At 38.2% G+C, this 13,672-nt stretch overlaps 1 protein-coding gene across 1 annotated transcript; it reads right to left on the minus strand.

The window, feature by feature from the left end:
• Positions 1 to 1,946: 1,946 nt before the first annotated feature.
• On the minus strand, positions 1,947 to 13,022 carry LOC140995189 (sorting nexin-1-like). Its single transcript, XM_073465146.1, has 15 exons — positions 12,896 to 13,022; positions 12,208 to 12,358; positions 10,693 to 10,826; positions 10,511 to 10,577; positions 10,236 to 10,279; positions 9,970 to 10,111; positions 9,804 to 9,882; positions 7,900 to 7,975; positions 7,208 to 7,321; positions 6,685 to 6,778; positions 6,360 to 6,565; positions 5,486 to 5,629; positions 4,685 to 4,765; positions 3,306 to 3,377; positions 1,947 to 3,162 (listed from the first exon to the last, which is right to left on the minus strand). The coding sequence occupies exons 1-15, from the start codon at positions 13,013 to 13,015 to the stop codon at positions 3,112 to 3,114; spliced, it is 1,575 nt and encodes a 524-aa protein (XP_073321247.1). The 5' UTR covers positions 13,016 to 13,022; the 3' UTR covers positions 1,947 to 3,111.
• Positions 13,023 to 13,672: the final 650 nt, after the last annotated feature.

Raw genomic sequence — 13,672 nt, forward strand, 5'->3', positions numbered from 1 at the left:
TCGAACACACCGGATGTAGAAAAACGGCACCGCCCGCTCCACAGCGTACACTTCCAGGTCAGAGACAGGATAATTAACTATTACACCATTAGACATATAATATAATAGTATGTTTAACTCGTTAGAAAAAATCTCAAGTCACATCTGGATGTGAGTCCGCATCTGAGAAACCAGATTTAATGTGTGTCAGCCCTTTAACCACAATGTTGTGTTCAAGGACCCCCAAACCTTCTTTAAAGGGGCACTATATGGTTAAAGAGTACTAACATAAGTCAGAATTTTAATATTTACAACATTAATGAGGTACTAAAACAAATTCAGGAATATGTTTTTTCATAATTGAATAAACAAGCTGTTCTCAGATGAAAATAAGGTCCCAGAACACAGTTTGAAGCTAAAGTGGTGGCAGGGTCCGCCACATATAAACAAAGTAAAACAGTATGAAATTGTGTTGTCCTTTTAAGGTCAGTTTGTTTATTCAGTCCTGAAAACGAAGAGAGTTATTTAGTTTGTTCAGAGGTATAAAAAAAAAATAGTCAATGAAGATCTTTGTCTTCTGATTAAAATGTCTTCCCCATAACTACACAGTGCACCTTTAAAATACCTAAAACACTTGTGATTTTGATCTATTGTTTAATGAATGTTACTCAAATACATGATTTTGAACTGGTGTCAGGCTCCAGAAGTCATCTGCAGAAAATGAAGCTACGTCTGTTCAGGTTTAGGAGACCCCCGCTGTGAAATATGATTAAATCTAAAGAATTTTAATCTTCTCTATCAGTGATTGCTTTTTACACACCATCATCCCTCCCAAATCATACATATGTCTATTTGTTTTTCTGTAATTGGAGTTTGAATTGTTGATAAGAGGTCTAACAGGAAGTCAAACATATTGGGGAAATTAGGCCACTGACAACCAAACACAAGGGCTAACTTTGACACTTATACAGTCAGATTAATAATGGCCCACTGGGGTCTAAAGTTATTACCAATTATGATATTACAGATACAACTTAGAAAAGGCCAGATTATAAATGTAGTTTTTCCATACTGACCTACACTGACCATTGATGGATTTCTGCAACGGACCCCAAAACCAGAGACTTAGTTTGCTGAAACTATTAAGTTTATTAACTTTAAGTCTGTTAACTGATTAGTCGATCATTAGAAAAACAGTCTGGAGATATTTTGATAAGCAATCATTAGTTTAAGTTACTTTTCAAACAAACAAAATGACTTATTTGTTGGACGAAGAGCAGTAAGCAATGTTGTTGGGCATTATTTTAAAGAAAAACATTTCTGACATTTTACAATGATCGAAAAAACAACTGTCAAATTGATAATGAAAATAAATGTTAGTTGCAGCCTTAAGCAGTTACTTACACATCTCGTTGAAAAGTCGATGAACTTGGTGAAAAGAAGGGATCTCTGGATCATATTTTAGCTACAACAGTTCAAGATTGAACTTCAAAATGATTGTCTTTGGAAACAACAGCAGACAAAATGATCTCAAATTTAAGGTCACTTAGTATCTGTTCTGGTGCTTTTGGTCATATCACATGAAAACCATCAGCAGATAAAGTCATGGAAATGCAAAATGTCCAAATTACCAGCAACTTAGGATGTGTTGACCAATGTTGGACCTCTACTACTGCATATAAAAGGGTTTGGTATGTGAATCTACTGTCAAAAGTTCTGGGGAGCAGTTGACGAAATGCATGGGGAAAAATACAGAAGTTCAGGTGCAATTTTCAACCAGTGGCGTCAGTTTATAGTCATGGCTAACCTATAAAATGTTACTGAAAAGGACAATAAATGGGCTTTTTACATTTTCTATCTCAGAGGCATATTGTTTTCTACCTCATGCGTGAAATGAACTGAAGAGAAATCCAATCAAACACAAAACAAGGCAAACTAACAAAAACCATGAAAACAGAGCCCAAAGCTTAACCAATCATATTTATTTTGTACATCTACCTGTAAAGCATTTCCAGGAAAATGTGTGTGCTAATGCAAAGTGGTTACAAAAATAAAGCACATTCTTACGTAAATATGACATGACAGTAAAACTACAATTACAAACGCTGAATAAGAAAATAAGGACCGTATCACTTGAATGTCTGTGCCTTTCAGTCATTGTTAAACCAATTTATCAAAAAGAAATGTATATTCACTAATAATATCAGACAGTAGTGGTATGATTCAATTCAAGTATTGTAGTATTGGACATACATGTTGATAGTCATTTACATGGGCAGTTAATAATCTCTGCAGCACTTCCAAATGAGATCCTTTGGGCCTCAAACAAGAAATCTAAGTACTTAAAACTGTTGTGGAAGAAATGGATTAATAGAATAAAAATGATTCTAGCAAATACATCATCATAGAAAATACCAACAAAGCAGTGATTGCATTTTCTCAGCCTGCACTTACTGTAACCTCACATATCTGTTCTCATTTTGTAACAACTCTGACAAGCATGTAACCTTGTCAAATCTGAGTTTTAATATGACTTCTATGATTTAATATTAATTGTGATACACTGTAACAATGTGCTAATACTTCGGGTAAATGACCTCAGTCATCAATAGTGGTTTTTCATTTTAAAAAAAAAACAGCTTTTTCAACTGTACAATGCATTTTAGTGCTTTAAAACATTATCTGACATGCATCCATCAACATAAGCTGTTAGAGACTGGAATGACTTACACATTCTTCTAATGTAAACTATAGACAATGTTATTCTAGGGCAGTACCTCAGTGTTAACACCTTTATATACTGGTTAAAGCAAGTAACATATATCCAACTGACAGACAGTGGGCTTTACAAATACTACTGCCAGGTTCATCTCTGCTGGATTCCTGCTTTATACCATCTTTTAGTCAAGAACATAAACAAGAAATTATGCCAGATAAATGCTGTGTAAATGCGGCAGCTTAATGTATCAAAGAACTGTACAAGATTAAGAGAATACACTATGGTTAAAAAGACAAAAGAAAAAAATGGATGGAAGTTTCTTGTGTGTTTCAAAATTGTCCTCTCAGTTCCTGGTCAAGAGGTAAAGTGTTCAAAAAAAGGCAGTTGGGGTCTTTAAGAAGTCTCCCTCTTCATTAAGCTATTGCCTTTGCCTCAGGCAGGAACGCCTCCCAAAACTTTATAAGCTGGAATACAAATCAAGTTAAAGTATGTTGTTATAATGCAATATCTTTAAACATTTCAATAAGTACTAAGGAACACTTTGTTACTCATTAATAAAGTCAAGCATGCATGTTGAATGTAATACTTGAAATAGTTAGATGATTACCCGTTGTTGAGAGTGCAGCATTGCCTCCAAATATTTGATTATCTGGCTCTTGAAGTCCTTGGCTTTTTCTTTCTGAAAAGACAAAAGTGTTGTCACGTCTCAAGCTCTTTACAAGGAAGGAAAAGCAGCTGGAGGGATTTCTGGCAGACCTTCATCTATTTCCAAGGTACACTGAGAAGAGGAACAACTTAACTGTGGTACCAGTATGTTTCGGCTTGTGGCCTTCATCAGGGTCATCATAAAACACATTTAAAGGAGACATATTATGCTAATTTCAAGGTTCATAATTGTATCAAATAAGTTTACATGCTGTAATGCTCAAAAACATGTATCAGGTCTCTTACACTGTCCAATGCAGCAGCACTGTATTTGCCCTCTGTCTAAAAACACTATTTTAGCTCCTGTCTCTTATAAAAACCTATATTAAACACTGACAGAAAGGGAATAAAATGAAAAAGCATAATAGGTCTTCTTTAAAAAGAAAATGTAAATAGAAAGAGTTGTAGGGAGGCAAATGGTGTGATACCACAAACTAGAAAAAGAATTTTCTTGATATAAATGAAACCAAAAAGACAGCTGGCACCATTTTCAAACTGGCACGACACCCAGCGTTTGAGTGTTTGGTATTTTCCCGACTTTGAAATTTTGCTTTTCCTGTCTGTGTGGTATTTTGGTGCCCAGTTTAGCATGCATGGTGCACAGGTTAGAGGAGAGGTGCAAACAAGTGGGAGGTTCATTCAAATAAGACAGCGCAGAGCAAGTTTTGGTATTTTGGTAGAAAATCGGTCTAGACTGTTCTGAGAATAGATGTCTCTGAACCACGTCTGTTTCTGCTGTTTATACATTTCTGCAGCCATCTGAAGGCAGCAGGACAGATATGTTGATAATCTGTCGTCAGTGGCCATTACACACAGATGTCTATTGTGTTTACTGTCATGTACTCAAGTGCAAATGACACCAGGCTGCTATAAAATAATCCTATACAACCCTACAAAGACCATACAGGTCCGTTATAACTCTGTATTCTGCCATTCTCCTCATACAAGAGATATTTGATAACAGAGACTCATTAAACCTGTGAGCTAACATTTCGACATATAGCATTTCTTCAGTTATTCTTAAAGAGTTACTCTCATGAAGACATGCCTTATGTCAAACCGTTAACTGCAGTTAATTAAAAGCTCTTACTATAACCATGTGCTACAGGTCTGGCTCAGTTGTCTGTTGAGCTTTAATTTGGATGTTGGGCCAAGACTCATTCATCAATGTTTCAAATGTTCTTTAAAATGTCATGTTTTTTAGTCACATTAAATTCAGTTTCTACTGAAACATGAGCACTTTTGACACTTTATACTTATACTATAAATACATATACATACCTCAAACCGGAGAACCTCTTTACGTACAGTCATTCCAATCCTGTCGAAATCTCTCTCGTACTGAGTAACCCGTGACTCCCACTGAGGACACACGTAAGGAGGAAAAAAATAAATTAAGAGGATGACCCCTAACAGTCTTCTAAACAGTGAACAAAAACACATTGGCTGCTTCTTAAGGGATTACAGACACCTGTTACACAGGATGTCCTTATGTTTAACAGACGTGGCTCTGACGTGTCTCTGCTGACATAGTTAGAAGCAGGCGTGTTAAATCACAAAAGAAACGGGAAACACTTTTATTGAAATACTACACTGATGGTACTAGCCAAAGTACTACAACAGCTACATCGGTGCACTGTTGTTGGAACTGATACTTGATCTCTCTAGATTCTAGATTGTCTGTCCCAAAAATATTTAATTTAGTAACACAAAAAAACACAAAGAAGTAGCAAATCATCACACTTGAGAAGCTGGTATCAGCAAGAAAAATGCTTTTTTGCTCTACAAATACAATACAATACAATACAATACAATACAATACAAATTATCGGAATTGTTGGTTATTTTTTGCTATTTTTTTCAGTGAAGGTTTGGCTTTTAACAATACAACATTCAATATAAAAAATGAAAATCTTATTATTTGATGAGCAGTCAATCATTTTGTTCTGATAAATAACAACTACACATTGGAAGAACAAGCATTCTCTTCTATTGAAGAGTGGGCTTCAGTTAGCTAAAGTCAGCTACATAACTCAGGTAACGACCTCTGAGCTATGTGGTCAGTGTGTGTGTGTGTGTTACCTCAGTGATGTCTTCTTTGGCCTGCTGCAGTTTGTCAGGCTTGTTGGCCCACAGCAGCTTGGCCTCGGCCTCTCTCTTCTTCTGGAGTGTGCTTTGAGCCTCTTGCCATCGCTGCCACGCCCGCATGCGCTGGTCAAAACAGCCCTGTGGACATCCACATAGATTGACAGTAGTAACACAACACCTGATCAGTCTATGTACCAACAGGTAGCACTGACGCTTTTTGGCAATGATCATTTAACTTGCACTTTGTCCCTCACTTCACTACACTTCAGTACAGGTGCTTCTGCCTCATCTTTGATAACATTTTGTGCTCTATACATAAAGTTTAATTTAAGTGATGTAGCTTTACAAGATAACGGTGGCTTAAACTACCCAAGAGATGTTTTGTTTCTTAATTTTAGTCCTGGTATCAGGAACAACTCCAGCTTTTCTTTCCCAGGGCTCGTTGCTTCTGAAGAATCTTTACTTCTTTTTACCGTATACAAAGCTGCAAACATTAGCTGATTAATCCTTTAGTTGATGGAAAGTTTGCACACTATTTTGATAATCGATAATTTTTCAAGCACAAAGCTTTTAAACATTTTCTGATTCCAGCTTCTTTAATGTAAGAGTTTTCTGCCATCCGTTGTCATTTATGATAGTAAATGAGGAGTCTTTAGGTTTTGGACTGTTGGTTGGACAGAGGAAGCAATCTGAAGATTTCACTTTGGGCTCTGGGAAATTGTGATAAGCATTTTCAAGTTGTTGACATTTTAGAGACTAAACAAGTAATCGATTTAATGTGAAAATAATCAGCAGCTTAATCACTAATAAAAGTAATCGTTAGTTACAGCCCTACTGTATATCTACCATTATGCAGCTGCTAGCATACCCGCATAGCGCCAAGCAGGCGGATGTAGTCGGCCAGCATCTCCTCAAAGATAAAGAAGTCACTGGCTGCCTGCTCCTGATGCAGCTGTTCCATCTTGTCCTCCACCTCTGCCAGCTGGGACAGGGCCCGGGACAGGGCTGTGTTGTCCTCAGAGTTACCCAACATGGCCATACTTTTGGCGAATACTGCCGTGTTCCCACACAGCTCTGGTTTTAGAGGAGGAAACAAAAAACATACTCAGTGTACTTGCTTCACCCTAAAAGAACAATTTGACATAAAAAACTGGGTGGACAAAGACAAGTGAGGAAAGTCAGATGTAGCTCACCCTTCCTGTGATTGACCAGGGAGTCAACCACGGCATGAAGCTTCCTCAGCTGCTGCTCCTCGTTCTCCACCTCCTGGAACTTGTCCTCAAACCACTGAGAGACGCAGCAAAAACAGAACAGTAATTTAGTAAATTACTAAACCAAACAAACTCATCATATCTAGAATATAAGACCTGTTCTTCCTCTTTCAGTACCACAATACATTATAATAACCCATATAATTAGTTTGTTTTCAGTTTAAACTATAAAATGTATATTGCATTTGATTTTAAACAATCACATAATTCAGTAAAGATAAAGTTGTCAACCTATACAAATTATTATAAATAACTGTATTTATATATATACTCAAAATGTACAGATTAAAAAATAAATCAGGATATATCAAAATAATTTCCTCACAAATGGTCTTGTGCCTCCACTGACCTCTCAGGTTAAATCCAACCATTGATTTTTCCATGACAGAATTAAAAAATGTATTTTTATATATACAGGCCACATGTGCAACAGTGGTCTCCTTACAGTGTCAGACTCATTCATCTTGATGGTCATCTTGTTGACAGCATCTGATGCCTTATTGATCATTTTGAGGAAGCCAGCTCCACTCAGTGCCTGCGTGTTCACTGCTCTGGGTAGCTGAAAACACACACATGGTTCAAAAGATAGCTCTTGTGTTATTTTGGAAATATGTCATTCTCAAGAAGAGAATGAAGAATCTAGCATTTGCTAATCAAAAACAAATTAAGCATTCCTTCTCAAGGTACGTGACAAAATTAAAAATGGGGATCAAGTCACTATCCAGCTTTTTGCCACAAGAAAATATTTTTATATCTTCAACTGGCAATAGACAAGTTTTTTGCTTTAATATATCACTCTGAAATAAGTGCCAATTGCACAGTGTAATGCTTACAGAATAATGAGGCCAACTGTGCTTTTATTGATTCCCTATAAACTTCAAAGCGAAATTTCACGGAAACGAAGGCTGACTGGTGTTCCGGCCAGACTGGCAGCCTGGCACCATTTCTATCCGCTTTCATGTCTCCATTATAGACAACATGTATGAATAGACTCATGTTTTTCCTGTGTTGTTGGTAACTGTTACTCTGAGTAAAATAGAAACGATCCAGTTGTCTGTGACACAGCAGCACCATAAATAATACCACCTGGACACTCTAGGGGAGAAATGTTGTCTGTTTCCACTGTAGAATACTCACATCTTCTCTCTCCAAGAACTCACGGACGTCAGGATCTTGTAGCAACAATGGGTGAGCCACTACTCTCTGAAGATACCTACAAAAACCACAGTGGCAGCAAGATGAAGAGAATAAGAAGTAAAATTAAACATAAAACATGCACATGGACATGGGGAGAAATGTACTGACAAAGACCTTGGAAGGACTATAAACACATCTGCACTTAAATTAAAAAAAAAAAAAAAAATGGCCTGGTAAGTGCGATTTTTAATTTTATTTTCCATCTGTTCTTTGTGTTGTTTTTAATCAAGATGACTAATTTCTGGTTATTATTGTTCTACTTCGTTCTCTCCAGATGTTTACTTGTTGCATCACTGTCAATGTAATGGGTATAAATGTGTGCACATTCATACAGTATATGTATTTGATATTTTCTCATTTACACTTCAAGACCATATTTGTTTGAGTGTGCAGTCATCTCTTCAAGTATTTTGTGCTATGTACGTCATATATCATGGATCTAAGTCAAATGTTTAGTTCCATGGTCACTGTATATTATGGTATGGTTTGTCCGAGGCTACAAGGAGCTCTCATTTAGTGAGGATTTTTGACTGAAGCGGTATGGACTACTGTGGACAACTTTGTCACATGGTGTGAGCGGAACCATCTACAGCTCAATGTGACAAAGACCAAGGAACTGGTTGTGAACCTGAGGAGGACCAAGGTGCCGTTGACCCCTGTTTCCATCCAGGGGGTCAGTGTGGACATTGTGGAGGATTATAAGTGTCTGGGAGTCCACATTGATAATAAACTGGACTGGGTTAAGAACACAAATCCCCTCTACAGGAAGGGACAGAGTCGTCTCTATTTTCTGAGACGATTGAGGTCATTCAACATCTGCCGGACTATGCTCAGGATGTTTTATGAGTCTGTGGTGGCCAGTGCTAAATCCATGCTGTTGTGTGCTGGGGCAGCGAACTGAGTGTAGCGGACGCAAAAAGGTTGAACAGACTGATCCGCAAGGCCAGTGACGTTGTGGGAGTGGAGCTGGACTCTCTGACGGTGGTGTCAGAGAGGAGGATGCTGTCCAAATTACATGTCATCTTGGACAATGGCTCTCATCCACTCCATGATGTGGTGGTCAGCCACAGGAGTACATTCAGCACTAGACTGATCCCACCAAGATGCACCACAGAGCGCCACAGGAAATCATTCCTGCGTGTGGCTTTCAATCTGTTTAATTCCTAGCTCTGAGTGTGGCATTATTGCTCTGTATATATGTACATTTCTTGTATTTTTGTTTTGTTTTTGTTGATATTGATATTATTATTATTATTATTACTATTATTATTTCTGCATATTCTGAACTTTGAATGGGAGCAGCTGTAACACAAACAATTTCCCCTCGGGGATAATAAAGTATTTCTGATTCTGATTCTGATTCTGATGAGCACCACTGCCAATGAATAACTGTGATAACTGTTCAGAAAAGCCAATCTCTCACTGATAGTTTTGTTTCCTTATGTTGGTAATACAGAGGCATCAGCATTAAATTGAGACGGTTCCAAAACTAATAAAAAAAAAAATTTATCTATTTTATTTGTATAGCTTTTATTTGATTTGCCTTTTTTTATCGCTTTTATTACTTTTACTTGTAGTTATTTATATTGTGTTTTGCATTTTGTCTTCTTGTTTTAACTTCTCCTAAATCTGGGCTTCCTTCTGTTTGACTGTTTTGAGTATTTATGCTACTATACGGTCTTCCTGAATGTCCTGATTTTGCTTTGTCTGTCAAAGCACTTTGTAAACTCTATTTACAGAAATAAAAAATTAAAAACAATTAAAAACAGGCCCAGTATAATTAATGCTATTACTATGATCTCATTACTAATGACTAATGATTACTAAGGTGTACAGATGCTTGCCTCTCCAGAGCTGCTCTTCTTCTCTCAACAAACTCAACTGATGATGGGTCGTCCATTCCCACCTTCACTTTGGTCATTCCTGTTGATGCAAATGACAGTCACAGAAGGCAAACAAAAACTCAGACTTAAAAACCTACACTTGAAAAAGAAAGACCTGGGCACCTACCTACAACACTTTTCTCAGGTGGTGGTGGAATGATGCAGCCGTGGAGCGACTGCTTGACTGACAGCTTCTCATAGAGACCCAGGAAGTCACTATAACGCCTCCTCACGGTGAAGGCTTTACTCCTGAACATGGACAAGGATGTCTGAAAGTGGAGACAGGGACATTAATGAGGCACTAACAATCGTGAAGATTTAGACATATTAGCAGTTTTAGGAGCCAAATAAAGTACATCAAATACATGTATCAACACAAGCTTTAATACAGACCCTGGTGGAAACTTTGTAGGCCACATATGCATTCATGCCATCTCCTAGGAGGACAGAAACAAAAACAAAAAAATAGAATTAATAAGGTTTTAGTCTGAAATTAATGTGTTAGTGCACTTAAAGAATTTAGGTTGCTAAAATGAGCTACAACCACAAAACTGTCCAAAGTTATAATTATCTAGCCATTTTCAAAACAAAAACTTTTGAATGAACAGGAAATAACGGAACTGTGTCATAGTTTTAACATACAGATAGTATGAAAAAAAGAGACTGACCAACTTTCTCAGGGTTGGTGACGGCAACATCCACATCAAAACTATCCTTGGCCTCTTCCTCCTCCAACTGCAAATACAAAGAAGCACACACCTCTGAATATTTGAATATTACAAAAGCATGCCAGGCGTGCAATTAATTGATTCCAAGTTCCTTGGAAACTCAGCTCAGGTGTGGCCTGTACCTGCTCCAAGGAGGTGGGCTGCATGGCTGCAGGGCCCTGAGTGAACGAGGAGGCAGGACGGGGGCCAGAGGAGGTGGAAAGCTCCTTCCTATCAGAGCTGCCGGGCTTGTCTGGGCTCGGCTCCACATTCGCCTCTGAGGAAAGAGAAGATGTTTGATTAATGTATGCCCCTCTCAATCCAAAGGGAAAAAGAAAAAGAAATGACAAATGTCAGACAGGATCACTTACCATGTCACTAAACAGCACCACACCTGATTTATCCACAACACTAACTGGTGCTTTGGTAATTATTACTTCACTGCAGAATAGCTACAGTTTACACGACTAATGCACTTTGATAATATCAGAACTTTTTAACTTTTTTTCAAATAACTCACTACAGATTTCAGCTTTTCAGCTATTATTAGAACAGAAATATCCTTGGGAGAGCTGACAAAAGCTAGGGTCTGGGAAATTTAGCTTTTTTCAGTATTTACTAATGTTTTATTAACTAAACAACCAACAATTATTACTGGTTAAATTGATGAGAAAAGTAGTCTGTTGTTGCAGCATCACTAGTCCAAGCTAGAATGACATCCACTCTTTAGTGTCTGGGACACCCAGTGGTGGAAGAAGTACTCAGATCTTTTACTTAAGAAGTAGCAGTAACACAGTGTAAAAAATACTCTTATATGTAAAAGTTTTGCATTCAAAATCTTTCTTAAGTAAAAGTACAAATGTATTAGCCCCAAAATATACTTAAAATACCAAAAGTGAAAGTACCCTACATGCAGAATGGTCCATTTCAGAATGATTGTGTATCACATCATATTACAATGACTTACTTTTTTATATTAATCACCTGGATGTGCAAAGCAACTTAAAGGGTAACTCCACCATTTTTTACACATTAAAGGGTGTTTACAGGTCTTACTGCATATGTGGAAAAAAGTAGTATAAAGCCTTTCGTGGCACCAGAGGCAGCTGCATGTGATCTAATAAATTGCTTCCAGTGATGTCATGCAATGGCTAAGTTGCATTGTGGGTAATGCAGGTGCCACGTTTTGATAAGCAGTCCACTGGTCTATCATGGCACGCCTATAACAACGTGAGACTCATGATGGAAATTTTACTTGCAAATGATCAAAATCAATACAGCAGACCCAGAGATATCACCCTTATTATTCCACTCATTCTCCTCCCCTATGAAAACCTGTACTACTGTCTTCCAAAATGTAGTGGAGCATATACATAAAGTAGACACTAAAATACACATTCTCAATTCAAGTAGAAGTACCTCAGAGTTGTACAGTACTTGAGGAAATATACTTAGCTACATTCCAGCACTAATTATGCCTCATGACTAGTAAACTGAAGTGTAAAATCAGTGGAATGTGCTTTTAAGATTAGCACGCATACATACCAGCATGACCAAACTAAAATGAAGCATCTCACGAGACTTCTTTTCTGTACAGTAAAATTAAGACTTGTTTAGATCAAATGAAGAGAAATAGTAAATATAACACATCTCCTGACCAGCAAACAGGTCGTTGTCATCGTCAGAGTGAACTCCGTTGGATTTGGCAGGAGTGCTGCTGGCCTCCTCCTCCTCACTGAACAGATCTGGAGGTTCTTCATTGGCACGATCCGGCTGAGAAACTCCTCGACTCACAGCCACAGGGTTACTCTGCAGACAGGAAGGACACAACACTTGGCTTAATACACAAACACAAGGGATGACAGCAGAGGGGCCGGGAGCTTTCTTGTCTCACGACCGTTTTAACGTTGCTACAAACACAGATAAGCAACAACAGGGCGGCTGGGCGGTCCTGTGAGGTCGACACGAGCAAAGCTAAACTTCAATTCATCACAATAAACACACATCAACCAGAGATCGAAACAGAAGCATCTTTAAATGATCAATAAAGCACCAGAGCAGGCCGACAGAACCAAAGGCAATGTGAAGTTTTTCGATATACGAGTCAAAACTGCTTTTTTTTGAGCGCTGCAAACTAACTTCGGCTAAGTTTATGAATCAATTTCGTCGCTTTTATATAAAACCCGGCAACATTTCTCGCCTCTCCGTCAGTGGCTCCCAGTTATTTTGGATGCCATGAATGCAGGTCAGACGAGATAAAGAGGCAGACTTACTGGCTCGTTCATTTCGTGTAGATAAACCCGTCACAAACAGGACACAATTCACGAGAATTAGCTGTGAACATACGTTACTGACGAAGATATCCTCTCCCTCGTCACTGTCTCCGTCTGCCATGTCAGATAGTCCGGCTCCGGGCTCCTCTGTTGCAGGGAAAGGAGGGGGATTCCGATCTGAGCTGGCCGCCATTATTCCGTGTTGTGAGAGGGACTGACGTAGGCGGAAGTAGACGGAGCGAGGAAAGTGAAAGCTAACGGCGGCAGCGACACCTGCTGGTGGCCGAGCGACGGTACTGATTAAATTATACTTTACAGGCAGTTAGAAGACTTAAAACATATGGATAAAAAGGGATGCCTATTTGTATAGGTCTTAATACGTGACTCGAGGGAAGCTTTCAGGAAACATTCCTGCCTTAGTGAAGCTTTTAATGTTGAATTTCTGGTAAGAAAAAAGTGAGGCTATAGCTTTTGAATTTCTTCTTAATTGTCTTATATTGTAAGGTGTCCATGTTATATTGTCTACCTCAGATGCCCTCCAAAGAACCAAATGTTCTCACACTGAGCTCATTTAGGGGTCGAATTAATCCTGTTGAGGATCTGGTTTTCTCACACCAAATTCTCACCGTATACAAATCGCAAATAATCTTATTACTTACATCAGGTATAAAACACAAGGATATATTGCATGTGTCAGTAGGATATGACACTTTTTTTTTGCAGGTCTTCCTTTTAAAAGAAGCATGAGAGGCACTTCTCTGTAGTGTATTAACTGAGGGATCTTCTCTATGTAAGCCACAGGGTACATTCACAAAGATTTATAAAGCTACAATATATGATAACCTGTACT

This window comes from Pagrus major, chromosome 4 (assembly GCF_040436345.1).
Source record: "Pagrus major chromosome 4, Pma_NU_1.0".
Taxonomy (NCBI): domain Eukaryota; kingdom Metazoa; phylum Chordata; class Actinopteri; order Spariformes; family Sparidae; genus Pagrus; species Pagrus major.

Excerpts from the sequence above, each read along its gene's own strand:
- LOC140995189 (XM_073465146.1), bottom strand. The coding sequence starts at position 13,015 with ATGGCGGCCAGCTCAGATCGGAATCCCCCTCCTTTCCCTGCAACAGAG. Across the intron at positions 10,280-10,510 it reads CACCAACCCTGAGAAAGTTG|GAGATGGCATGAATGCATAT; the intron begins GTCAGTCTCTTT and ends CTGTCCTCCTAG. Across the intron at positions 6,566-6,684 it reads CCTGGTCAATCACAGGAAGG|AGCTGTGTGGGAACACGGCA; the intron begins GTGAGCTACATC and ends CTCTAAAACCAG.